The sequence below is a fragment of the Myotis lucifugus genome, unplaced genomic scaffold (genome assembly GCF_000147115.1).
Source record: "Myotis lucifugus unplaced genomic scaffold, Myoluc2.0 scaffold_151, whole genome shotgun sequence".
Lineage (NCBI taxonomy): Eukaryota > Metazoa > Chordata > Mammalia > Chiroptera > Vespertilionidae > Myotis > Myotis lucifugus.
In genome coordinates, this window is record NW_005871199.1 from 576,593 (window position 1) to 603,902 (window position 27,310).

At 49.0% G+C, this 27,310-nt stretch overlaps 1 protein-coding gene and 1 long non-coding RNA gene across 16 annotated transcripts in view; one reads left to right on the forward strand and one right to left on the reverse strand.

Moving 5' to 3' along the window:
* Positions 1-14,781, reverse strand: part of LOC111827315 — a 29,375-nt gene extending 14,594 nt beyond the window's left edge. Inside the window, exons 1-2 of the long non-coding RNA XR_002830828.1 lie at positions 14,542-14,781; positions 2,270-2,437 (exon numbers count right to left, since the gene is read on the reverse strand). This is a non-coding gene — a long non-coding RNA (uncharacterized LOC111827315). The remainder of the gene's footprint in view (positions 1-2,269; positions 2,438-14,541) is intronic.
* TPM3 (tropomyosin 3) overlaps positions 8,612-27,310 on the forward strand; it is a 29,614-nt gene continuing 10,915 nt past the window's right edge. For 2 of the 15 annotated variants that reach the window (XM_014461165.2, XM_014461168.2), the window contains exons 1-9: positions 8,619-8,819; positions 9,371-9,496; positions 22,039-22,172; positions 23,390-23,507; positions 23,620-23,690; positions 24,324-24,399; positions 25,693-25,755; positions 25,920-25,989; positions 26,934-27,012. In XM_014461165.2, coding sequence (XP_014316651.1) covers positions 8,703-8,819; positions 9,371-9,496; positions 22,039-22,172; positions 23,390-23,507; positions 23,620-23,690; positions 24,324-24,399; positions 25,693-25,755; positions 25,920-25,989; positions 26,934-27,012 — 854 coding nt within the window. In that variant the 5' untranslated portion in view covers positions 8,619-8,702. Of the gene's footprint in view, positions 8,820-9,370; positions 9,497-14,978; positions 15,235-22,038; positions 22,173-23,389; positions 23,508-23,619; positions 23,691-24,323; positions 24,400-24,929; positions 25,006-25,692; positions 25,756-25,919; positions 25,990-26,933; positions 27,013-27,310 lie in introns of those variants that run through there. The other 13 variants (XM_014461166.2, XM_014461167.2, XM_014461170.2 and 10 more) reach the window with 13 other exon arrangements.

A 27,310-nucleotide genomic window follows, 5' to 3' on the forward strand; every position in this document is an offset into this window, starting at 1 on the left:
CAAAAGGTTACTTGTTTGATTCCCATTCGGGGCACATGCCCGGGTTGCAGGCAAGCGTGCAGAAGGCAGCCTCCCGAACGCCTGCCCCACTGGGGCAGAGATCGAAACTGCAACCAGGTACCTGCCCTTGACTGGAATTGAACCCGAGACCCTTGGGTGCTTGGGCTGAAGTTCTAACCACTGAGAAAACTGGTCAGGCTCCACTAATATTTTTCTGTACACTTGGACAAATAACTCTGAATGTAGCTATTAATCCACAGCCACTGTGGTGCTTGAGAAACAAGAGGTCTGGGTTTTAGGTTTTTTTTGTTTGTTTTTTAATTTTGTTTTATTGCTTAAAGTATTACAAAGAGTAGTACATATGTCTCCTTTTTTTTCCCCCTTGACCTTCCCCCGGCCTCCCCTACCCCACAGTGTCTTGTGTCCATTGGGTTTTAGGTTTTGAGTGAGCCAGTTATTGTGAGACCTTGGGATGAGTCTTTCCTCTGGGTCTCAATTCCCACCTCTGCAAATGACAGGGTTCCAGTCTCAAATGCCTTCAGACATAAGGAAATAAGTGCTTGTGGAATTTATAGGGGGCCAGAAACAGCATTAAGTCTGCAAACATTTAAAATTTGAAAAATACTGAGAAGTACTGATTGCATCTATAGGCCACAAAGAACCTTACTTTACATCCAAATGTATGTAAATATCCACTTTACATTCGAATGACATCCCAAACCAGAGAGACCCGGCCAAAAACATTCCCATCTCCCACCCCTTCCCCTGTGAGAACTATTAGCTTGTTCCTTATATCTATGGAGAGACCCCCATTTTGCAGGCAGTAACAGTCGCCAGAACACACCATCACTCTCTGATGTAATCACCATACACACGTTTTCCTTCTCTCTCACTTTGCCATCTGCATCCAATTGGTCAGTCATCCTTCACATTGGTCTTTTTCTGCCCTCAACTCCATATGGCTATGTCTTCACTGCAAAACGCACACCTTTTCCTTCCCTTTTCCCAAAAGTCTGTTTCATGCACCAGGTGCCATCTAGGAACACCTGGCAGGAAGTCCCTGCAGCCTGTGGAGGAAAGAGCAGAGGGCTCCAATCCTGGAGGCTGCGTACAAGTCCTGGCTGCCATGTCCCAGCTTGTGCCCTGAAGGGACCTCTGGTAATACAGCGACAGTTACAGATGCACAGAGGGCCCTGCAGCCTCCTGGGCTCGAGAAAATGGGGACCACACACATCAGCTGCAGAGACCGTCCTGACTCTCAATCCAGCTCTGCTCCACCCCAGCCGAGGGAGGCCTGGTTCTGACCCGTGGATGGGAATGATGTGCTGGGCTGGCGCCCAGTGGGCACGGGCTGGGTGGCAGGGCGACTTACTTCCTGCAGTAACAGGAACTGGCCAGCAGAGGGCGACAGCCTCTGCCGCCTCCCAAGGCCGGCAGCTGGGCGGAAACCACACCTGGTTCCCCTTCGGAAGGGGCAAGGGGGAGGCGGAAGGATGGCTTTGGGGCCAGGTGGGCACCCAGCTCCCCTGGGAGGCCTGTTCTGCCCACCACCGTGCAGACGGGTCCCCTCTGGTGGCCGCACTGCGCAGGCTGAGCCCTCCAGGAGCTGGACTGGGTGCTCTCGGCATTTCCTCCGGGGAGAAGGGGAGGCCGGGTGTGGGGGCGCAGTGCCCACCTGGTGTCTGCACCCCTCTGCCTAAGGGGTCAACTCTCAGGGCCCTACCACACCGGTTTGAGGACCTGGGGCTGCAGGCAGGACCCGGGGAACTGCTTACCGGCTGGGGCCCGGGCTCAGCGGGTCCCTGGAGCTGCAGGGCAGCGCTGAGGGTGCCTGTGCTGAATGGGGGCCCAGGGGATGAGCGATGCTGCCACGGACCTGGGGAGGCATCGGGGACTTGGACCAGGAGGCCCCAGGCAGAGCCACGTCTCAGAGCGAATGCAGGCAGTCTGCTGGTTTGCAGACCCCGAATCAATTTCATTTCGAGGTCAAACAAAATCTGCCAGGAGAGGCAGGCGGCCTAAGCCAGACGGGAAAATCATGGTATTTTGTAATCTAAGCCACAGACAGCGAGGGGAGGCGGGATGTTCCCCACGCAGGGCCCTCGCCCCAATGCAGCGGGACTCTGCCAAGGTCACCAGCTGGGAGGGACCTTGGGACAAAGAGAGCAGCCGCCCGGAGGCACTGGTGCCGAGACCGGACCCCTGTCTGCTGGGGGTGGATGGGGGGTTCGGGGAAGGGTGAAGCCCATCACAGCAAATGGCCGCTCACCCAGAGGTCACAGGTCAAGGAGACAGAGGCTCTGGGCGGCCGAGGTTCCATTTCCAGCTCCGTCCTTTTACTGCTGTGCACCCTCCAAGGAAGAAGTCACTCGCCCTCTCTGTGCCGCAGCAGCTTCACCTGTGCAATGGGCACGTGAACGGGGCGTGGCCACGTGATCTGCCGGAAGTGAACACAGTGTGGGGTTATGTTAGGAAGGACGAGAGGGCACCTGAAGATGGAGGAGAGGCCACGTGAAGACGAGGGGCGATTGAAGGGATGGGGCCAGGAGCAAAGGAGCCCCAGGAGCCCCCAGACGCTGACCAGGCAGGAAGGACCCTGCCCTGGAGCCCTCCGAGGGAGCACAGCCCTGGACGCCCTGATTTCAGATTCTGGCACCCAGAGGGGGAGAGCACTTGTTCCTGTCGGTTTAGGCCAGTCTGTAGTCATCTGAGCCGCAGCCTCAGGAAATAGACCCCTCCTTTGAGGGTTTTATTTTATTTTATTTTGTATTGATTTCAGAGAGGAAGGAAGAGGCAGAGAGAGAGAGAGAGAGAAACATCAATGATGAGAGAGAACCATTGATTGGCTGCCTCCTGCAAGCCCCCAACTGGGGATCGAGCTTGCAACCCGGGCATGTGCCCTTGACCGGAATCAAACCTGGGACGACGCTCTATCCACCGAGCCAAACCGGCTAGGGCTCCTTTTGGGGCTTTGACCGGGTTCTGGGAACAGCTGAGCCCTGTGCTCCGTGGCAGGGAAGCCCCCTCCACCCCAGACTTCTCACTGCAGGGCTCACAGGGAGATCATCCCTGTGTCTGTGCCTGGGCCCTGTCTCCTGCTCCCTGGGGCTCCTCCGCAGTGACAGTCCAGTGGGCACACCAGGCAGGCTGCTTGGTGGGAAGAGCAGGCCACGTGGCTCAGGGACTCTCCGCTGCCTTGCCCAGCCCCCAGCTGCAGGATGATGCAGGGCACTCCCCAGCCCCGCCCTTACCTCCCTCCCTGGCCTTCCCCTAAGGCAGCGGTTCTCAACCTGTGGGTCACGACCCCTTTGGGGTCGAACGACCCTTTCACAGGGGTCACCTAAGAACATCGGAAAACACATATATAATTACATATTGTTTTTGTGATTAATCACTATGCTTTAATTATGTTCAATTTGTAACAATGAAATTGGGGGTCACCACAACATGAGGAACTGTATTAAAGGGTCATGGCATTAGGAAGGTTGAGAACCACTGCCCTAAGGAGTCCTGCCTGGGCCTGGGCCTGGGCTTCCTGGAGCACCTGGGTTGACAGGAGCCCACAACTGGGTTGCCGTGCCCATATTCTAGATGTCAAGACTGAGGCTCAGAGAGGGAGAGCAGAGGTCCCTACCCCCAGCCCACCTCCCCCTCAACCAGCCCAGCTCACAGGTGGCTTCCCCAGCTGCCTCCCTGTTGCCATGGTGTCAGAGGAGGAGGAGGAGGAAGAGGAGGAGGAGGAGGAGGAGGAGGAGATGGAGGGGCAGATTTCTGAGAAGCAATCCCCAACACACATCAGCTGGCCCCTCCTTGCTCACTTCCTCTCTCCAATGTCAAAGCATCCATTTGTGCAGCTGGGCCGGGCCGCTTCCTCGCTGGGAGCAAAGTTCGTCTAGAAGGCAGAGGGCGACTGGGAGTGGGGAGCAGAGTCCCCTTCCCCCTGTAGCTCTGGGTCCCAGGGAGATGGCGGAGCAGAGCCCACCTCCTTCCTGCCGCCTCCACTTGAGCCTGGGCTCCAGCACCTGCTGCCTCTTCCCATTTGGACTGGCTCAGAGGTAGTGTCCACACCCGCGGGCCTGAGTAGGTTGCCCATTTGGAGGCAAGGGACCCTCTTATTTCCCAACTTTCAGAGCTTCTCCTTCCTTCTCTCCCTACATACCCTACTGAGGAGGAGCACAAAGCAGCAAGGTACAGAGATGCGTACAGGCTTTGGAGTTTAGTGTGGGTTCAAGGTCTGGCTTCTAATTGCTGTCATCAGGTATACGTTAATTCCCCGAGCCTCAATATCCTCTTCTGAAAACGGGGACAATAACACCCATCTCCTCCCAGGATTATTAAGAGGATTAAATACGGCAATGGATGTAGGGCAGGTATGTCAAACTCTCGGCCCTAGAGGGTCTGGCTCAGTAGATAGAGCCTCGGCCAGAGGGCCCCCCAGTTGAATGCCTGTCAAGGACGCGTACCTTGGTTGCAGGCTCCTCCCCAGCCCAGGCCCTGGTGGGGGCGCATACAGGAGGCAACCAATCGATGTGTTTCTCTCACGTCAATGTTTCTCTCTGTCTTTTCCTCTCTCTCTCTCTTCCACTCTCTCTAAAAAGCCAATGGAAAAATGTCCTCGGGTGAGGATTAACCAAACACACACACAAAACCGCAACCTCTGTGTACTGGGATGATGCTCTAATCAACTGAGCTACCTGGCCAGGGCTGGTTTTCCTTTTATTGGGGCTCCATTAACGGCTCCCCGGCCCCCACCCCGCCTCCCACCACACTTCCTCACCAACCCCTTTTATTTCTCTTTGTTCATTTGGACCCACAGAATACCCAGCCCACTCTGCCTTGATCCCTGACCTTGGCCTCTCTCCCCAGGGCTTGTCAGTGCCAGGCCGGCTCCAGTATTGGCAGGCTGGCCCCCTACAAAGCCCATCGCTTCTGATCCTCTCTGCCTACTCTGTCTGTTCTCATCACATCAGCTGAGTGGTTCACCCATCCAGGCCCTTTTTCCTCTGTGGCTGGTGCCTTCCCCAGCTCCCCCGGTAATGAAATGGCTGCATAAAAGGTCCTTCCAGGAGAGCCAGGAAGCTTGCATCAGAGGCCATCTGCTGTTTCTGCCTCGTTATGCCATCCAGAGCCTCCATAGAAGGTCCTTCCAGGAGAGCCAGGAAGCTTGCATCAGAGGACATCTGCTGTTTCTGCCTCGTTATGCCATCCAGAGCCTCCTTTTCAGGGAGCTGTTCCTCCCCTACATCAATATACCACCTCTGCATCTCTTACCCTCGTGCCCCAAACACGGAAGTCCTTTCAGTTCCCGCTAGTCCTTTCCCCAGCCTCTCTCCCAGGCTCTGCGGTCGTCAGCTTTCTCAGAGAAGGGAACTAGGACTTGAGGAGTAAGGGTAAAAGGGAAGGTCAAGAAGGTAAAAGTTACACGCAACCCTTCACTGAGAGTCATAAAGGAACAGGCCATAAGACAGCGCCATGGTTCCTACCTTGGGGCTCAGACACCTATTGGTTAGTCTTCCCCTGGAAGGCAAGAGCCACACAACAGGAATTGACTGGGGCTTGGGACACGCTATCTATCTAGATCAAGGGCACTGTGGAGTCGGTATATGTGGGGGCCAGGGGGCGGGGGGAGTGTCCAGACTAATGGGAACAAGGACACATGGAACAGGCCTAGGGGCTAAAGCAGGGCATCCTCCTCCCACCTCCAGACTCCACCCAAGCCCCCCACTACCCCCACCGCTAGCGTAGCTATAACTTGGGCTCCTTGCTGCCATAGTAGAGAGAAGCATCTGCCTGCCACATGACATTCAACAGATTTGATTCTCTTCAGAAGAAAAACCTCCCAGAAAGTAATCAGGCTGCATTCCTGTGAGGGAAGACCTTTAGAGGAGCCGGTCCAGGGTTGTGATAAGCCTCAGGAGAAAAGAGCCCTAAGGAATGCAGGCTGCTTCCTGGGAGAGGGTTTCCTCCCTCACCCTTGACCTCCTCACGTCTTAGTTTCAGTGAGCCAGGCAGGGGGACCATACATCTCTGGAGCCCAAGCTGGAGCCTGCTAATACGACATGTCACTCTTCTCTTCTGGACATCCAAGGGTGACTTTAAGAAGGACCTGGAGGACGTTGGGAGAAGGTGAGAAGGGACAAGATGGTGGGAAGAAGCAGCCAAACATTCTAGAAGTGTCTCCCTTTCACAGCGACTCATTTGTAGTACTTAAGAGCAGGAAGGTTCCAGGATGGTTTCCACGGAAAGGCCCTCAGCTATCTTGTGGAGGTGACTTGGAAAGGTTAGGCGTTCTGTTGGAAGAGTAAAGCAGAATGCACAAGCGCCCCACCCCCACTCCTGAAAAGCCTTGGGGTCAGCTGGGAGGGAGCTGAGGAGAGCAGGTGGCAAGGCCGACAAGGAGCTGCTGACACTACTGATCCCCGGGGCGCTGGGGCCGTGACATCCGGGGGAGAAGCTCTGGGTGGGAGCTTTGGGGAAGGACGGGGGCCCGGAGGTGGAGCCCTGCCAGATATCTTCCTGTTTTAGCCCGACGTGATCCGGCAAAGGCCAGGCACTGGTAAGAGAGGAGCTGAGACAGGGATGGCACGAAGGGCAGATGAGTAAGAACTGGCTGTCTTGGGAGGCCAAGGGCAGGAGTCGGTGCCCTTCCCCCACGAGAGGGCCCTCCTGATTGCTCTGGCCCTCCTCTGCAGTGGGGAAGAGGCAGGTGACCACCAAAGCTCTCCTGCCTGTTTCTGTGTGATATGTTTGATATTGGGTTGTTTAATTAGGAACCAACTAAATGTCAAACATATTCTTACAGCAGTGGGCAATCTGGCATCACACTCTTTCCTACCTCTTGGGGTCTGGGGCTCCTATGATTTTTATGGAACCTCTTCTCTCCAGGACCCACTTGGAAGAACAGCCCACGTGGATTGCAATCTTAAGCTGGAGGGCTGGTATTTATTTGAGTATCTAATCTTCCCATATCTTTTCCTTGTACCCAAAGTGATCTTCGCCTGTCCCTTGTATTTTTCTCCTCTTTATCCAATATGCAACCCCTTTTTAAAAATTCTTTATTGTCGAAAGTATTACATATGTCTCCCTTTCCTCCCATTGACCTCTCCCAGCCCGCGCCCGCCCCCTGCAGCCCCCTTTCTTATCCACTGCCTCCTGACCCCGGGACTGTCTTGTTTCTTAGTCCCACAGTAGGAGTCCTTAATTTCTCTGCTCTCCTTCAAGAGTTAGCTGATGGTCTATCTGCCCATCTACCTCTAGTGACTGGAAGCTCTCAAGAGTGGACTCTAGCCCTAACCAGTTTGGCTGAGTGGATAGATTGTTGGCCTGCGGACTGAAGGGTCCCAGGTTCGGTTCCGGTCAAGGGCATGTACCTTGGTTGCGGGCACATCCCCAGTGGGGGGTGTGCAGGAGGCAGCTGATTGATGTTTCTAACTCTCTGTCCCTCTCCCTTCCTCTCTGTAAAAAATCAATAAAATGTATTTTTAAAAAAAAAAAAGAGTGGACTCCAGTTTTGCCCTCTGTCTCAGTTCCCCCATTGCTGGGGCTTAGTATTAACACGATCCAGCTATCCTTGGCATAATGACTGATTAGAGCCATTTATATTCTTCCCTGATAGCTCTGGTCACCTTGAACAGTGTCCCCCTCGCTCTTGGCATTTTCTCCGATTGTATGGTGCCAGTGGACTGGGATCAATCGCCACCTGTCCATGACAAGGCTCCAAGTGGAAGAATGAACATGGCCGGGAACGAAGCTGGGAGAATAACACTGGCAATGATGACTAGCATGATGAGTGTGTGGGAGGTGGGGGTGGAGGATATGAAAGGAGCAGAGGGTGAGAAGAGGAGAGAGCAACACAGACCTTGGTGTGTGCGGGTATCAAAGTTCTATTTAAAGATCACTATGGGCAAACAGAGGGCATGGTCCCATCTAGACTATTCTGCCCATGCCCTGATTCTCTCCCCCACCCCACTTGAAGCTCTGGGATCGCCTTCCAGATCTCCACCCTACCCTCTTACTCCATCCCTGTGGCTCTTAAGGGGGAGGAACAGGCCTCCCTGCCAATTAGAGACTCTCAAAATAACACCGTAATTTGATCAGGGGATTTGGGGGAATTTTCAGGATCACGAGTGACCTCCCCTTTTCACTGTTGCTCAAGCTTCCCGAATACCAGAAATCAAAAGGTGAAATTCAACGGTGGAGTTTGATCAGCACCCAACACAGTCCAGGTGAGAGGAAGGGGAAACGGAAGAGCAAGTAGGACCCTTTGAGTGAAAACTACCAGTCTAGAATTACCAAAGTACCTTTCTCTATTTCCATGTTCACCTCTCCCCCGCCCCCCCCCCCCTTTAAAAAAAAAACACACCCATAGAGCTGCCCAGAGTGAGTGGAAAGTTTCAGGATCAGGAAGAGCCTCCCCCTCCCCCACTTTCCATTGTCTAAAACCAGCCTCAGCTGTTCCCCCATTTTTTCTCTGCTGGTGATGTCAGTCCATGAAAGTGTCTCACCCTGTGTTCCCCCTGGAGAACAATGATGGGCTGGAGGGATCTGGAAGGACTATATTAGGAACAAGAGGTGGAGCCATGAGCAGAGATAAAGGCTCAAGTCTGGGGGGCTCCTAGTCACTCAGCCAGCCGCACCTCCTTTCTTGCCCTAGTCTCCAGTTCTCTAGTGTTCGCAGGTGAGCTCACCAACGGCCACTGCTCATGATGGAGGCCATCAAGAAAAAGATGCAGATGCTGAAGCTGGACAAGGAGAATGCTCTAGATCGGGCGGAACAAGCTGAGGCTGAGCAGAAGCAGGCAGAAGAAAGAAGTAAACAGGTAGGCACTGGGACCGGTGTCTCTCACCTACTGGTGAGCGAGATTGTGCAATGGAAGAGAGCTTTCATGGAAAAGGCAGTGACCACTGGTACCTGGATAGGCAGAGGACAACGAGGGTATCCAGCTCGGACTGCCCGTGTGACCTTGGGAAAGTTAGTGGCCCCTTCGGAACTAGAGTGTGTCTCCTTGATTTAAGCGAGAGCAGATCACATTTGGGAAGAGTCCTGATTTCTAGAGGAAGAGGTGGGAGCTTGGCATACAGCAACTCTTTTCCCTTAGATGGAGTTATAGGTACCTATCCCCCTCATATATTTACCATCCCAGAGCCTTAGATGAAAACTCGGCAGGACTGGATCATCTTAGGATCAGAGATCACAGGGCGACAGGCCAAGGCCAGCAAAACTCCCGGGGCAGCTGGCTGGAAGTAACTGGAGAGAAAGTGTGTCATTCTGGTGACAGCTCAGGGGTCTGTCAGAGCTCAAGTTCCCAGGGTCTGAGCCGGGCACTGTTGTGTATGCACGTCTTGTGTGTGACTCTTGCGGCTCCTGTAGTTAGAAGATGAGCTGGCGGCAATGCAGAAGAAGCTGAAAGGGACGGAAGATGAGCTGGACAAGTATTCCGAAGCTTTGAAGGATGCGCAGGAGAAGCTGGAGCTGGCAGAGAAGAAGGCAGCGGACGTGAGTATTAGAGAGATGGGGGGTGGGGGTGGGGCGGTTCATCCACACATATAAGATCTTCATGTTAATATGACTAAATTCCAAACACACTTGGTCATACATATGTGTGGATTCACAGAACATAGACATAGATACCCACATACATTACAGCATATAACCACATGCTGGCATATCCTTGTAATGGCATAGACTTTCTTTCTTAAGGGCACATAGAAGTCTCTTATTTTGGTCTCACCCCAACCCAGGAATTCCATGATCTTTTCCAGGACCTGGACAAAGGGAAGGGACTCTAAGTCCAGACTGCTATCACTTATCCCACCTCCTCCCCCATGCCACATTCTTCGCTTTTGTGCTCAAGGCTTGGCACGTAGATATGTGTATTAATAGGGAAACTCTCATCTCCTAACTGCCCAGCAAAGGCAGCTCAGTTTTCATAATGGGACAAAGAAGGTCACATTGACCCTGGCCTCATCTAGGTTTATTTATCTGGGCCAATGTGGACATCTGCCCTCATGCTTCAGAGATGCTACAGGAAGCATTGTTCATGGGGCAGCAGAGAGGACCTTAGAACGATAGACTATTATAGAAATAAGATGGAATCTTAGATGTGGGGTAAGCTTAGAGGGTAAAGGTATCCCCACAGACCTCACTCTGTGACCTTGAATAGATTACTCAGCTTCTCTAGAGCTGAATTTTCCCATTTGGAAAGGAAATAAATTCTCTTTTCCACTTTATTTTATCCCATAACTACCTACTTTCCTTCACTTCAAACTTGAAGTTTACCACAAAGATAAATGCGAGATTACATAGAAAAGTATCTTAGCAATAAAAGAATGTCCTGGTATTGATGGAAATAGTCAATGCTCAGCTCTGAATTAACAGGAAAATAGGAGCATGTGTTTTTTTATTTTTGTGAATCCTCACCCAAGGATATTTTTCCCATAGATTTTTAGAGAGAGTAGAAGGGAGGGGGAGAGACAGAGAGAGAAACATTTGCATGCAGCACTCTGACCAGGGCCAGGGAATGAGCCTGCAACCCAGGCATGTGCCCTTGACCGGAATTGAACGCGGGACCCTTCAGTCTGCGGGCCGACGCTCTATCCACTGAGCCCAACTGGCTAGGGTGGAGCATGTTTTTTTAAATTACATTTGGCTTTGGAAAATAGCTAGAAAGACAGAGTAGGCCATTCACAAATGTTTTCCAATCTTCACATTTGGCCTCATTGCTGTTAGGTTTCTGATCTCCTCTGTGGCTCTTCACCCCTTTCAATGGCCTGGGGAAGTGGTGAGTGTTGTTAAATACACCATGTCAGAGGTCAGAGACACTAAGAGGATCATGTACACTATACGTATTCATAGTTCCCAAAAGTTTACACCACTGCAAACTATGAATTCACCCTTCTCATAAAATTGCAACGAACACAGGTTACCCCTAGGGCTTTGGGCAAAATGCTTGCTGGCCTGCTGCCATAGCCTAACCGAGGTTCCAGGTGTAAATGGACAGATCTCTCTGTTCTAATAAACAGGCATGGAGGTAGCTTTTGCAAACTGGCACAATAGCAGGTTGATAACATTTTGTAAGATGTTGGTAACAAATCCCTGGGAAATCTTTAGGCTGAAATAGTATGTGGGCTTGAGCAGGTGTTTTCAGGAGCAACGAAGAGAACAAACAAGTCTAACCTGAGATCTTGGGAGGTCAATGTGACCTAGAGCAGCGGTTCTCAACCTGTGGGTCGCGACCCCTTTGGGGGTCGAACGACCCTTTCACAGGGGTCGCCTAAGACCATCGGAAAAACACATATATAATTACATATTGTTTTTGTGATTAATCACTAGGCTTTAATTATGTTCAATTTGTAACAATGAAATTGGGGGGTCACCACAACATGAGGAACTGTATTAGAGGGTCGCGGCATTAGGAAGGTTGAGAACCACTGCTCTAGATAATATATAAGTATCATTGGAAAGATACGGGAACTTCCTGGGGATAAATTCTGTCCTGTTTTACACACACACACACACACACACACACACACACACACACACACGTCATCCCTCACCTAAGCATACTCGGTATATTCATTTCATATATATATATATACATATATGAAAAAACTTCTCATATTTATATAGGAATTCACCAAAAACATTTAAATATATAAACCATAGGTTAAAAAAAACAAACTCATTCAACTTCCCTCACTTTTGTTAGCTTTCCCATCAAGTCAGTAAGTACCCTCAGAGATGTGAGATATGTAGAACATGAAATAGGAGAGAAAGGCTGAGGGCAGGAGGCAAAAATCTGTTAGGGCTGGTGAAGATGCAGCAAGGAAGGTGTTTTGTTTTTCTCAAAGCTGGGGCCAGCAACTACCACCTGTGGGGTCAATCCTGCCCCAGCCTGTGTTTTTTGTTGTTATTGTTGATTGTTTTTCAGCAGCAAAATTGTGCCTCAGATAAACCTCATTGGCTACTGCCACTGCACAAAGCTAGCCCCAGCCTGGTTTCTGTACAGGGTTTCATTGGAGCACTGCCATGCCCTTCACTTACACATCACTCACCCTACAATAGAGTAGTCACCATACCCGATGGCCTACAAAACCAGAAATATTTACTATCTGGCCCTTTACAGAAAAATTTAACTCCTGCCTCAAAGGGTCAAAGAAGGAAACTGAGATGTTTATAAGAATTGGGATGCCCTGGCCTCAGCTGGTTAGAACGTCGTCCAGATACACCAAGGTTGCAGATTCAATCCCCGGTCAGGGCACATATTAAGAATCAACCAATGAATGCATAAATAAGTGGGACAACAAACTGATATTTCTCTCTTGCTCCCTTCCTCTCTGTAAAATAAAGTAATTAATTTAAAAAAAAAAAGAATGAGGAAAAACCCTGAATAAGGAGGAGGCAACAAGGTTTAAAGTAGATAGCAAGGGTCAGTCATCAGCAACATAATATATGCATTTCTGCGGGGACGGTGCTCTGCCAAGTACAAAGGAAGTTCACAGATTAGTTTGTGCCTTTAGATTAATAAGCAAGTAAGCAAAGTATATTACTTTGATAGAGATAAGGGGAAGAAAGAGAGGAGTAAAAAACTGCATGTTTACACAGGGAGTTCTGGCTATCTGAGAAACCTTGCCAGAAAGTGTAGGATTTGCTAGGACTGCTTGAACAAAGAAAGATCAAGGGTATTGCACAGTGAGTCCAAACTTCTTTTTTCCCCCCTTTCTGAGTTCATCTAAGATCTTTTTTTTTACTTGTGGAAAAATATACATAACATAAAATTGGCCATTTTAGCCCTGGTAACTCAGTTGGTTAGCACGTCGTCCTGATACGCCAAGGTTTTGGGTTCAATCCCCTGTTAGGGCACATACAAGAAGCAACCAATGAATGCATAAATAAGTGGAACAACACATTGATGTTTCTCTCTCCCTTCCTCTCTCTCTCTCTAAAGTCAATAAATAAAAAATTTTTTTAATTGGCCATTTTAACCATTTAAAAATGTATACTTCAGTGGTAGTAAGAACATTCACATTGTTTTGTTGGGCAACCATGGCTAAGGTCCTGTCAATACGAGATGAAATTAGAAACCAATTACTGTATAACAAGGGGAAAGAGGAATGCAATGGTTAGGACATAGAGTCATTACACTCTATTTTAAGTACAGGAGGTGGGAGGGCTGGGAAGAGGAGGGACAGGGACAGACCTGTTGATCTATTGTTGTATTGTTGGTCACCATGAAAACAATAGCACTGGACTCCGTTCTGCCCATCCATCCTGCTTTTTAAGGCTGTCAGAGTCAATCCACCTGTTTCCCTGGATCAAGAGAAGATTATCTGTTCAAATCTACCAGCCTCAGGAATGCATGGTGTTTCAACAGCCCTTTGGTTTGTGGAAGATGAGGTCTGCTTTTTCACTAGGGCAAAGGGAGGTTCAAGAGTGCCCCCTGCTGACCAGCACCCAGATGACAAAGTCTCATTTCTGCTTCCTTAGACCCTCTCCTCAGACTTCTCCCAAGAGAGTTGGAAAAATTCTTAGGCGATCAGGGTAGAGTTTACTGAGGCTTAGATCTCTGCTCTTCCTTTTCAATTCCTGGGGGGACGGGGGAATCAAAGTGTACAGTTACTCTACCAAGCAAATTACTTATTGTCTGTGGGAGTCCTTTCCTCTGAATGGTCTCATTGCTCAGTATTTCTTTTTTTTTTTTTAAATATATTTTTATTGATGTCAGAGAGGAAGGGAGAGGGAGAGATAGAAACATCAATGATCAGAGAGTAACATTGATTGGCTGCCTTTGCACATCCCACATTGGGGATTGAGCCCACAACCTGAGCACGTGCCCTGATTGGGAATCGAATAGTGACCTTCTAGTTCGTAGGTTGATGTTCAACCACTGGGCCGCACTGGCTGGGCCAAACCATTTACTCTTTTTTTTTAAAATATATATTTTATTGTTTTTTTACAGAGAGGAAGGGAGAGGGATACAGAGTTAGAAACATCGATCAGCTGCCTCCTGCACACCTCCTACTGGGGATGTGCCCGCAATCAAGGTACATGCCCTTGACCAGAATCGAACCTGGGACCTTTCAGTTCACAGGCCGACGCTCTATCCACTAAGCCAAACCGGTTAGGGCAAAACCATTTACTCTTAAGTGTCTTTGGTTTAGGGGAATTAGGATTTACCAGATGACTGCAAATTGCTTGGGATCTAGATTTTCTAGATGGTTGTAGATTGCTGTTGAACTATGACTGTTTCCCTATTTCACTTTCCTGGCTTCCTGGCCTATCTCAGCTACCATCCATAATAGAGGATTCCTTCCTGATAAAATAGGGGCATGAGACCTTCCTCGCCTACAAAAGGAATTGTAAGCAACGATTGACTACCAGGTCCCGAATCATTTAAGGTGAGAGGGGCTGGCAGGTTGGTAAATCGCGGGTGCATATTGACTCTCTAAAGTAACAGGGGAAAGACTAGTATTCTCAAGACGAAGTTCGTAACTGATGCAAACAGAACGAGACATTTGCCACCCTGCCCATCTCTTCCTCACCCCGACTTTCCTTCGTTGCCTTTCAGGAGATGGACGAGAACCCACCACAGTTGGGTTCTTGGGAAGATGAGGCCCCCGGAGTCCCAGCTTTTCTTAGCACCTGGTTGCAGGGCCGGTGTGGGATGGGTGGAAGCAGCGGATTGTAGGATATTCTCTCCTAGAGATGCAGGGTGCCCCAGCGGGTGGGGAGGTGGTGGTGGGTCAGCACTGGGGGCTCCCCGACGGGCGGGAGAGGCTAGACCCGACGCGCCTCCGGTTACCATGGTAACCTTCCTTCTCCCCAACCCCGCCCCTCTTTACTGGCCCCAGGGAAGGACCCGGAGCGGTCGCCCAGGGCGACTGGGAGGCCCCGCCCCTCGCTCCCGGCGCCCGGCTCCCTCCGCGGCCCGCCTTCCCGCCGGCCTGGTGCTGGGAGGGCGCGGCGGCTGTGGCGTCACATCCGGGCGGGTGGGCGAGTTCCGGTATTTCAGGGCGGAGCAGGCGGAAGTAGGCTGAGAAGCGGTTGCAGCGCGGAGCGGAGGAGGCAGGAAGGCGAACGCGAGCAGGCGCTGGGTGGGCACCATGGCCGGGATCACCACCATCGAGGCGGTGAAGCGCAAGATCCAGGTCCTGCAGCAGCAGGCCGACGACGCCGAGGAGCGGGCCGAGCGCCTCCAGCGGGAGGTGGAGGGGGAGAGGCGGGCTCGGGAGCAGGTACGGGAGGGCGCGGCGCGGGAGGGAGGGGCGGGCGATGGAACAGCTGGGACCCGGAACGGGGACCCTTTCTTGGCGGTGGAGCAGGGCGCTCGGGGGGCTGGTGGGCTCGGAGGGAGATGAAGTCAGAGACCGGAGGGTGGGTGGGTGGGGCCGGGCTTTAGCCGGACCTCCGGTGGGCGCGGGGGGACCGGGTGCCCGAGCCAGCAGGCTTGACCTCCAAAGGAATGGAGCCTCGCGGGGCCCGGGGAGTGGTTCTCCTCGTCCTGCAGCTCATTCATTCAGCCCCGCGGAGCCGGGCGCGGCCACGGGGAGGGGCTCGGCGGCCTCTCCCTCCCTCCCCCACTCCCCGTGAAGGGGGCGTCGCTTTGCTCTGGTTTGAGGTTTCCGGCCGGAGGGGTGCTTCTCCGGTCGGGGATGGGCAGGGCCTAACCTACGGTGAAAGGGTGGGGCTTGGGGGGGGGTAGGAACCCCCGGAAAGCCCCCGGCCTGGCCGGCTGGCAGCTTTTCCGCTCCCTCCTCCCGCTCAGGAAATGAGGCAGCAGTCGGCCTAGAGGAAGCGGGGTGCCCTCCCTGGAGGAGGTTGAGGCCACAGCACCGCCTCCCATCCTCTGGCCTGGGGCCCTTTCCCCTTCGGAGGAGCCCTTGCAACTGCTAAATCCCCTCTCTCCATCGACATGAAGCGCGAGGGGAGGAGGTGGTACTTCGCTCCCTGCGTTTTAGTGCAAATGTAGGAGCCGAAGGAACACGTCTGGCCCTACCCATGGGGACCGGGAAGGCAGGAACTGATGCCCCATTCAGGCGTCTCTTGCTGGAGTGTCATTGATTAGTGCAAGCTGAGCCGGGACTTCTGCCAAGCTTAGGTGGTAATCGAGTGTATGTGGCAGGGAGTGGGGAAGCGTGCCAACTTCTGTCAGGGTCTCTGATTTACCAAGCGCTGTGATCGGTGGAGATAGAGTAGTGCGTTCCTAGGTGGCTCTAGGAATATTCCTCTGTTACTTTCCCAATTATCCACCAGTGTCTTTTTTAAGTTCAATAAATATTTGTTCAACGGAAATTGGAACATAACATGTGGATGGGATGAATGGTGACTCTTGAAACCGCTTTTTGTTTAGAAGTGGTGGTGTAGTTTCAATGAGCCGCAAGCTTTCCCAGGTCTAGGGTACAGTCTACTCTAGCGGGTGGAGTTGATCCCCTGAGTTGAGGCTTTGGAGGATGGTGAGGCTGGAGAGGAAAGTAACTTGTTGAAATTTGAAAACCCGATTAAAGAACTCTTAGGGTTTTATTGGTATTCCTTGTTATATTTTCCGTTGGTAAATTTTTTTCTTCTTTTTGGCTGCTCTGTGGAGTGGGAATGCTTTGGGGGTAGAGGGTGGGGCTGCTGCCCTCCAGGTTAATACGTGAAGATTGTTAGAATACTCATTTATTGATATAACTGGGCATAGACATGCTGGGAGCTTGTCTTAGTCACCTTCTTCTCAGTGGGTTTTTCCTCTGTTCATTATGCCAGTAACTTAACTTCTAATTGTCAATTCGAGTGAGATGAACTGGCTGGGCTACTCTTTATGTCTAACAACAGTTTCTCATCTCCTTTGTTCTGGAGACCAGATCCCCTTAAAGGGGAAGCGAGAGAGGGTGGCCGAAGGAACTAGCCGCATGTTGAGCTGCAGTCTTGGGCTCAACATTTAAGTATAGGCATCCTAGGAATAGTCTAGGGTTTGGTAATTTTCCTTGTAGGAAAACCTGGTTCCCTTTTTTCCACCCTTGGTGACTTTGGGGCGATAGGCAGCCGAGTGAGCAGCTTCAGATGTTTCTTCAGCTAGCCTCGCGCTCAGAGCCTGCCACATCTGCTCACTGAGCTGAGGTCTAGGGAGGAAGTCCTCAGATGGGGAAGTGGGGTGATAGTTAAATATTGATGAAACTAATGTCTTCTCCTTCGCAGCTTGAGGGAGCCAACCTTTTGATTTCTGCTCTCGTGAACTTTGAACCCCTCCTGAGGAGGAGACACCTGTGGGAAGGGGGTGGAGGTGCTGGGGCTACTTCTTATCCTCTTAGGACCTAGGACATTCTGGAATGCGGGTTTTGCAGGCGCCTCCCTCTGGCACAGGAAGCTCAGGACTCCCTGATGCTATCGCATGCTGTTAGTGAGATTGTCGCTTAATGGTTTTTCTTGTTGCTTTGTGTGAGCATCCAGCCTGGCGGAGAAGCTGGCTGGCTCCAGAGCTGAGAGGAGGTGTTGCGGGGCCATCTTCCCTTCCTGCTTTGGCCTTGGAGGTTGACCTTTTACAATGTAGCACCTTGTCAAATCCACTTTCGATTTTGAGTCTCCTTTTCACTTCCTGCTGAACTTAATACTGAAATGTAGTCTTTTTCCTTATCTGTGTTTTTGCTGTGATGGTGGTGGTGGTAAAGATATACATAACATAAAACTTACCTTTTTAACCACTTTAATTTATTTTTAGTTTATTTTTTAATCCTTGCCTGAGGATATGTTTTTCATTGATTTTGGAGAGAGGAAGGGAAAGAGAGGAACATCTATTGGTTACCCTCCCATGTAGTTCACCTTACCTCCTAATTCCCCTGGTATTTGTCTCTTCTTTTTGTGGTCCAAAAAAAATTTAGGAATATTGTGAGGAAGGCAGTGGGCTTTGAAGAGAAGTTTCGATTCTGATTTTATTCCCAAATTCCCAGTCTCTGGAGGGGTTAGAATGTCTGACCATTGTGTGGCTCTCCATATGGGTCTGCAGGGCTAAGCAATAGGCGTTATCGCCTTTCTTTGGTTCAGATTTGCTTTCCTGCTGATCACCTCACTTCCCCTTCATACTAGAGCACACACTCATAGGGGAGAGGCAAATAGCACTTTGCTCTGAGTGCCTGGCTTAGACTCCACCTTTGTTTGCTCTGGGGCTGATAGCTCGACTCCCTTCCAGCTTGCCTTCCCCTTGGTGAAATTAAAGTCCCCAAGGACACAGTATCTCCCAGGGTAGATACATTTGTGAACACAGTGAACTAGAGCAGCCCTTTACTCTAAGGACTCCAGGCTAACTTCCATTACTCATTTCCTTTGAATTTCATCTGTAGCTTTTGTCTAACAAGAGAAACCCCAGAGTGGCAGGGTGCCAGAATTAGACTAATCACACTTCTGTCCTTGGCCCTGATCTACCTCCCAGCACCAGTGCCCTGTCCGTTTCTTGCCTGGAGGGGTGTGGTGTGCTTGGGGAACCTCTAGCATGGAGGATGGTAGCATTCTAACCAAACTTAATTCACAGTTGAAGCTATTGTCAGCCATATTCTCATGTGTCCGAATTGCTGTTGTTTTCTCTTCCTTTTTCCCTGGGATCATTGCTTCCTGGATAGTGGAGAATTCTATTACCTGAAGGAAGGGTCTCAGGGTATATCCTCCAAGCTGGGCAGAGGTGGGTAGGCTGAAAGATCACACCACATCTGGGCATGTTACACCTAGGATGATTAGAATAGCCTAAAACAATGTTTCCCTGGTTTGCAGAAGTCAATGCCATTCAATCTTTTGGCAGGACTGATGGACAGGCATTTTGCATAGGTTCTGATTTGAAGGGAAATCAGGCGTGCTTCCTTTTCCCTTTAAACATTGTAAGAGATCTTGATTCAGCAAAGCTTTTGCTTCATTTTAAAGAGAACTGACCCTCTGGGGGAGGGGGGAGGAAAAACACACAGGAGAATAGGCACTGCCCCCCCTCCCCCCAATGGGTAGAGGTGTGTCTGAACGCTTTTGCTGGGACTCCCATCTTGGGTTCTGCTTTTGCTACAGGCTTGTTTAATGTGCACATGTTCTGGTGAGGCACCAAGATGTGTTTTATCCCTTTTCAGCCTCGAGAAAAATTATGTTGTAAATGCTGATGTGTGGGAGAAACTGCCCTAGCCAGCTTGTTGTCATGGAAACTTTGCACCCCACCCCCATAGTCTGTTATCTTCTACTCCTTTTGGGTGACTACTGGTGAGCTTGAAGGGGACTGAGATTAAAGAGCTTCCTCCAAATCTGGTTCCATGCTTTTTTTTTTTAGTTCTAGGCATATGTGTGTGTGATAAATTATACTGGCAGTGTTTCATAGCTCTTGCCTGATAGCCTGAATTGTTCTTGTAATCTTGACTTTTTGAATTTGTGGGGTGAAATGTGTGATGTTCTAGGAGACATCTGTTTTCCTAGAAGGGACAAAACCAGAGAATACTTGGCTTTGTGGTGTTTTGAATGGTGTAGTTAGAGGCACAAATGGTTTCTTGTAAATTCAGCTTCTGTAGACTTCTCCGTTTTCTTTTCTTCTAGGGTGGTAGTTATTTATACACATCCCCCTCCCACCCAGTCTGGTCCCTTGAACTTCCCATGTTTGTATTGGGAAATTTTTGTGTCAAGTAACCTGATTTTAAAATTTTATTTATTGATGAGAGAGAGAGAGAGAGACATCAAGTTGTTGTAACATTTATTTATGCATTCATTGGTGGTTTCTTGTATGTGGCCTGACTGGGAATCAAACCCGCAACCTTGGTGTATCAGGATGATCCTGCAACCAGCTGAACTACCTGGCCAGGGCTCAAATAATCCAATTTAAAAAACAAATTTTTTTTTTATTGATTTCAGAGGGAGGACTGGGGAGAGAGAGAAACATCAGTATCAGAGAAACATTGATGGTCTGCCTTCTGCACGCCCCCTACTGGGGATCGAGCCTGCAACCAGGGCATGTGCCCTGGCTGGGAATCAAACCACAACCTCCTGGTGCTTGGGAGGATGCTCAACCAACTGAGCCACACGGGGCAGGCTAATCTGATGCTTAACAGAAATCTCTTGGGCTATATCCCTCCCCATAAAGCAGTGGTTCTCAACCTTCTGGCCCTTTAAATACAGTTCCTCATGTTGTGACCCAACCATAAAATTATTTTCGTTGCTACTTCATAACTGTAATGTTGCTACTGTTATGAATCGTAATGTAAATATCTGATATGCAGGATGGTCTTAGGCGACCCCTGTGAAAGGGTCGTTCGACCGCCAAAGGGGTCGCGACCCACAGGTTGAGAACCGCTGCACTAAAGGCTAGTGGTGCAGATTATTTCTATAGCTGCCCCCACCCCTGTCTGTCAGGAGGAAATCAGGGTAATAGAATTCAGGTGCAATCTGGGCTGTAGCAGGGAGATCATGTTTACCAAGCATTGGATAAGCATCTGAACGGGGTAGCATGCAGGGCAGATTGAATTCTTCTATGGTTGTGGCAGTCAGCATACTTGCTACCAGTAAAGGTGTGGGGAAGGGAAAAGCAGTCTTAGGAAGGAGGCTTTTCTACCAGTAAAATTCATCCATATGCAGCTGCCTCTTCTTGTTTCTCATTCCATTCCCAAGGAAGAGGCCTGGGATGTCTTGGACTCTAGCTTGTGCTTGATTACGGGGCGAGGTTAGGGAGAGGATTGTCCTAAGGCAGTGATGGCGAACCTTTTGAGCTCGGCGTGTCAGCATTTTGAAAAACCCTAACTTAACTCTGGTGCCATGTCACATATAGAAATTTTTTGGTATTTGCAACCATAGTAAAACAAAGATGTATATTTTTGATATTTATATATTTAAATGCCATTTAACAAAGAAAAATCAACCAAAAAAATGAGTTCACGTGTCACCTCTGACACGCGTGTCATAGGTTCGCCATCACTGTCCTAAGTTGTACTTGAAGGGTGAGGCCATGGGGCTAAGGGGAATAGGCGGGAGTCACAATTCAGAAATTTGGAGGAGTGGGGATGGGCATAGAGAACTCATTCTCTTCTGCCCCCAGTTCTTTTTCTAATGTCATCAAAGCAGATAATTTTAGCCAGAAGCTTCTTGTCAACTTTAAAAAGGTGGGGAGTTGCCGAAACCGGTTTGGCTCAGTGGATAGAGCGTCGGCCTGCGGACTGGAGGGTCCCAGGTTCGATTCTGGTCAAGGGCATGTACCTGGGTTGCGGGCACATCCCCAGTGGGAGATGTGCAGGAGGCAGCTGATCGATGTTTCTCTCTCATCGATGTTTCTAACTATCTCTCTCCCTTCCTCTCTGTAAAAAATCAATAAAATATATATTTTTAAAAAAAGGTGGGGAGTAGGTCTCCCAGTGGACCATGCTTTCACTTTCTGATTGGGAAGGTTCTTCTGGCAACACAATTCTCTTAGTCATCCTTCTGCTGTGTCAGTGTAGGGTAATCAGAGGATGAACAACCTGAGTTAAGTAGCAAATTAATTGGTAATCTCCCCTGGCCAGGTGGCTCAGTTGATGAGAGTGTCATCCTGTACACCAAAGGGTTGTGGGTTTAATCCCTCAGTCAGGGCGTGTGTAGGACGCAACTGATCAATGTTTATCTCTCATATCAATGTTTCTCCAAAAAGAAAGAAATCAGTAAAAACATTCTCCAATGAGGATTGAAAAAAATTTTTAATAAATAATTCAAGATTTCCTGTGTGAGACACTTATAAGAGTAAGAATACCTCTAAGCCAGAGCTCAGACAGAAGGAACCCTTCACCGCCTATGTTTGCTGACAGTCAGGAGTTTGAACTGAGTCCAGAAGGGGGTGGTGCTGACACTGGGCTGCGCAAGGAACTGAGTTTTAAAACACTCTTCCTGTGGAACATACAGTAGTTTGTTGACAGAAGAAGGCAGGAAATATGTAATATATTTGCTTGATCTGAGCGAAGACAGGTTCCACCCTGCTAGACTCTTCGCTTCTTTCATGGCAGTCAGCCCCAGTCTTTCTGTCATAGTTCTATTCCTTTTCACCATGCCTCTGCTTCCTTTTCCATTATTTTACTGAAACGCAGGCTGAGGCTGAGGTGGCCTCCTTGAACCGTAGGATCCAGCTGGTTGAAGAGGAGCTGGACCGTGCTCAGGAGCGTCTGGCCACTGCCCTGCAGAAGCTGGAGGAAGCTGAGAAAGCTGCCGATGAGAGCGAGAGGTGTGTAGAGGGGCCTTTGAAGCGTGCATTTCCAAAGAAATTCATAATGGCTCTGATCAAGATTTCCTTATAGACTTGTTTTTAAAAATAGTTAGCTGTCTTACAGGACCCTCATTCCTCTTCTGCATAGTCTCCCCTCTTGAAGACAGTTAGAGTTACCTGAACCCTGTACTTGTAACTCTTTTGTAATTGGTTTCTTTATAAATTGATCCTTAAATGGGGTCACCAGGATGACTTCCACGTACTGGATCATAAACTTACTTGATTGGTTCCTCTAAAGCAGTGGTTCTCAGAGTGAGACTCCAGACCAGCAGCATCTGGGAAACTGGCAGAAATTCAAGTTCTCAGCTGGTACCGTACCTACCCCTGATCTATGAATCAGAAACTCTGGAAGTAGAGCCCAGCAATCTGTGTCTTAAAAAAACTCTCTCGACCCTGGCTGTACTGTTAGAATCATGGGAGTGAGGGGTGGGGATCATCAGGGAGTTTTAAAATATCAGAATGCCGGGGTCCTACCCCAGTTCAATTAGAACCCATTGCGAGAGTGGCCTAGGCACTGGTGTTTTTAAAGTTCCTCTGATAATTTTCATGAGTTGAGAACCGTAGTCCTTAAACCAAATCACAACTCATCTTTGTTGAAAACAGCCAGTTGGCTCCTTGCCATATGTGAACTATGTGATGACTTGCATGGGATCAAACTGAGGCTTTCAGAACTAAAAATGCCCTACTGAGAGTCCAGTAACACAGTGGCTGTGAAAACGAGTAAGACAGCCAGCTGTGTCTATACTACTACAGTATAGTGTCCAAATTATAGAAAGTGAGGAAGGCAAGTTGCAGAACAGTGTAGTATATGATTCCCTTAGGTATGGGGAAGTAGGGGTGAGACTTTCTGCATTTTTATCTGTGGAATACATTTCTGGAAGGATTGTGAAGTAAGTGACTACCTCTGATGAGCAGGATTAGAAGGGGAGAGACTTTTCGCTTTATGCCCGTAGACTATACACTTAAATACTTAATGTCTTAGTAAGTGTGTATTGTTTTTATAAAGGTTTGAAACAAAATGAACTAAGGTGGGGCGGGGGGCCATGGGAATTCTCTTTGAGTGGCAAGCAGAGAGGAATGACCTTTTATACCTGCAATTCTGGATCCTTGGGGTGTGGCTGATGACAAATTCCTGTGAATGTCAATGCCACATTTGTCCTTACTGTTTCTAACAGAGGTATGAAGGTTATTGAAAACCGAGCTTTAAAAGATGAAGAAAAGATGGAACTCCAGGAAATCCAACTCAAAGAAGCTAAGCACATTGCAGAAGAGGCAGATAGGAAGTATGAAGAGGTAAGGCACTGTTAGTTGTCCCTCTGTCGGTGACATTGGGGTTCTCAGAAGAACCAGGGGAGGGAAATCGCTCCCCCTTTGCTTTGCTGAGCTGTGCCTTGGTCTCCTGTAGGTGGCTCGTAAGTTGGTGATCATTGAGGGAGACTTGGAACGCACAGAGGAGCGAGCTGAGCTGGCAGAGTCGTGAGTGTCTTCCTCCCCAAATCTTTGCCCTCCGTTCTGTCCCTTCCCCTTTGGCTTGGGCAGTGTGCATAAGCTAGCATTCCTTAACCTTGTTAAACAGGGCCCGGCAGGCATTATCCATAGTGCTTTTTCAGGCCCTATGAATGGCCTTGGGCTTTCTGACTCTCTTTCTTACTAGTGACAGGTGACATATTGAGGCTTTCTTATTGAGGGAAAAGAAAGACTAACATATGGTGAGCCGTTAACTGGAAGGCCCTACTGGGTTCTTTCACCTGGTCTGTTTCTCCCTGAGGCATGGACGTGGCTGTCCTGCCTTAAGGTCTCCCTCTGTTTTTACCACTTCCCCAATTGGCTGGGGAGCTTTAGGGCAAGGGGAGGCATGAACAGCTTTCCTGTCGGCACCTTCTGGGCCTTGCATAACAAAGTTAGTGCTGGTGCACATATATGTTTGTGCTTCCCTTGCATTCCCCTCTCCCCATACATGACATATCATGACCATGGTGGTGTTTTCTTCCCATTTTTTGAAAAGTTTTTTTTCCCCATTTTGCTGCTTGTTTTCTTGCTGTGTTCCCTCTTGACCTTTCTCCCTCCCCACAACCTGGCTTGTGCGATCCCCGCGACTATCACTAACAGCCGTTGCCGAGAGATGGATGAGCAGATCAGACTGATGGACCAGAACCTGAAGTGTCTGAGTGCTGCTGAGGAAAAGGTACTAACCATTAAACCCACGAGAGGTTCTGTGTTTGGTGTGGTTTTGTTTTTGTTTTGCAGCTGCCTCCCCTCCACTGGTTGGTTTGTTGAGTGCTTTCTCATCTCTTCATGGAATGCTCCATTCTTTTCCACTTCTTGGCATCTTTCATCTTTTCTTTCCCAGTTGCTTCACTGCCTCCACAGGGTCTCTCCTTCCCTTGGGTGATGTGGGGGACTACTGGGTTGGACATCTGTTCCCACCTCACCCCAGGTAGCAGTTATGAATTGTTCCCAGTAGTGAATTCTCTCAAGTGTTTTCTTTATTGGTATCTAAACATTCTGAGTCCTCACCCATGGGAGTCTAGCTCCTGACATGGTCTCTGGTAGAGGGGGGAGGGTTGTTGCTTGCTCACATTACCTGGGACCTTCTCTTTTCCCTGTTATGCCTTCCAAATCTCTACATATAGGTTCAATTCATGTCTGTGTGTCTCTCTCCCTTTTTTTTATTCTTTCTTCCTCTTTCTTCTGCGGTATGTAAAATATTCACAGTAAGTGTTCTGAGCTGGAGGAGGAGCTGAAGAATGTCACCAACAACCTCAAGTCTCTTGAGGCTCAGGCGGAGAAGGTAGGGGCTGGTTTGTGAAAGTGACAGGCTTTGGGGGCCTGGGCCCAGCCCTTCCCTTAATGAGAGACTGGAGAAACTCATTCCTTATATAATCCAGTGAGAAGTATCCTCCTCTTACCCACCCTCTGCCTGGACTCTAGGTTTAATGCTAATTCTTGTGCACTTTGACAGCTTTAGTTAAAATAACTTCATGGTCTCAGGTGCCTGGGGTCATGTTCTCAGGTTGATAGGGATGTGCTGAATGACAACGATCAGGGGTCCTAATAGGTTTTCTAGCAGAAAGATGGGAGCAACAGATGGTATCAGATTGAGACCTACTAAGCAATCGAAACGGAAGACTTGTCTTTATCATCATGTGGCACTGTTTTAGCCATCTGGCCTTGGGTGTCACTATACTTCCTCAATAAGTAGGAGGAAGGAAAAGTAACCCCTGGGTTGATCTGAATGAGATCAAAAGTTAGGTCCCTTTAAAAAATAAGGGTATCACGACTCTTAGGACATTGACTTGTGGATTTTAAGGACTTATTGTCCAGAAATGGGCCTTGCTCTTTGTTATAAACCAACCATTCAGCACAGTATATCCAAGAAGATATTCAATGTAAGAGTAAATGTGGGGCTGGGGGTGGTGGTGTATTGTCTGTGTGAATAATTTTCTACTCTGAAAATTTTATTTTATTTCTCTTACAGTACTCTCAAAAAGAAGACAAATATGAGGAAGAGATAAAGATTCTTACTGATAAACTCAAGGAGGTGAGCTGAGGGGAAGGGCCCAAACGTTTAAGGGTATATAAGGCATAATGTAGACTGGCTGGCTTTGGTTCTGAAAGGTATAGAAGTAGAAGGTGAAGATAATAGAGATTTTCTCTTATTTGTCTTGTTCATCTCTGATTCCAACGGTTTTGTATTTCCCTTAGGCAGAGACCCGTGCTGAGTTTGCTGAGAGATCGGTAGCCAAGCTGGAAAAGACAATTGATGATTTGGAAGGTATGGAGCCCGGGAGAGGAATTAAAATACTGGAATATAGAGGAAGACCTTGCCCATTGACCATTATCCCCTTTCCCCGTGCCCTGCCACAACTAGCTGAAGTGGGTCAAACCCTAGAATAGAATTGTCTACATTTAATCTTTTCCTTTAGTAAGACTTTACCTAATATTCTGGAATTTACATCCTTCCCTTGGAGACTGATAATGGCTGCATTTATCACCAATTTAGTAGTCTTAAATCTTTAGTTTTAGTTTCTGGATCAAAATGGTAGCCATTCTTTGAGAAGGCAATGAGAACATGTGTCACTCCATGGCTACTTCTGGCTACTTCTGGCAATCCTGTTCACCACTCAAGTTGTGGGGGACCTTTGCAAGAGATGCAGCTGTCTCAGCTGACCAGTACCATGGGCTTTCTGAATACTTCTGTCCCCACAATTTGGCATCGTGTCCACCCTAACAAGGATAAATGTACTCTGAGAACTCTGAAATATGCTCCTTTGGTATACTCTGGGTAGCAGGGTATTCTTTGGAGAGTTTGAGCAGGCAACCTGTAGAGCAAAGGGGCCAAGGATACTGATTATCCTTGGCAGCTAGAAAAGTATCTGATATTAATGATATTAATGTACTTTCTCTATTTTTTATTTTTGTTAAATTAAGCACTATCATGGCTAGAAATTGGTTTAACTGGGTGGCAGTTAAACCTCTTGAGTGCCTTTGGTAATAGGAATTTCTAGTCATGGCTATGCCCACCTTCTTACCCCGCAGTCAGTTAGAGGTGTCAAGAAGTCCAGTTTGTCCTGGGCGACAGTGGATCTGAAAATGGCCAGTCATGGTGCTCTTAACTGTGGTATTAGACCCACAGTGACACTTTCCCTAATTTCTCTGCTTTTGATACCTTTCACTCTGTCCCCCTCGTTCCTCCCTGTGGTTCCTGTGCCTGTCCAGATGAGCTCTATGCCCAGAAACTGAAGTACAAGGCCATTAGCGAGGAGCTGGACCACGCCCTCAATGACATGACCTCTATGTAACTATCTGACAGCAGATGGGGCTGGGACCTTGGCTTGTGGGTGAGGGGGGTATAGACTGCATAGTATGCTTTGGCTTTATCCTCTGGACACTAGAATCTCCATCCTTATCTCTAAAACATTGGTGCTGGTTACTTGTTGGCAAAAGCTGGGGAGGCATTTAATCTTGGATCAGTGGTAGAACCCTGATCTACATGTAATTTTTATTCACAATCCCTTCTTTATAACAGTATGATTTTTCTATTTGTTCCTCAAATTTAGTTTTCTCAGCAGGGATACTGCTGAAGGTAGAAACAT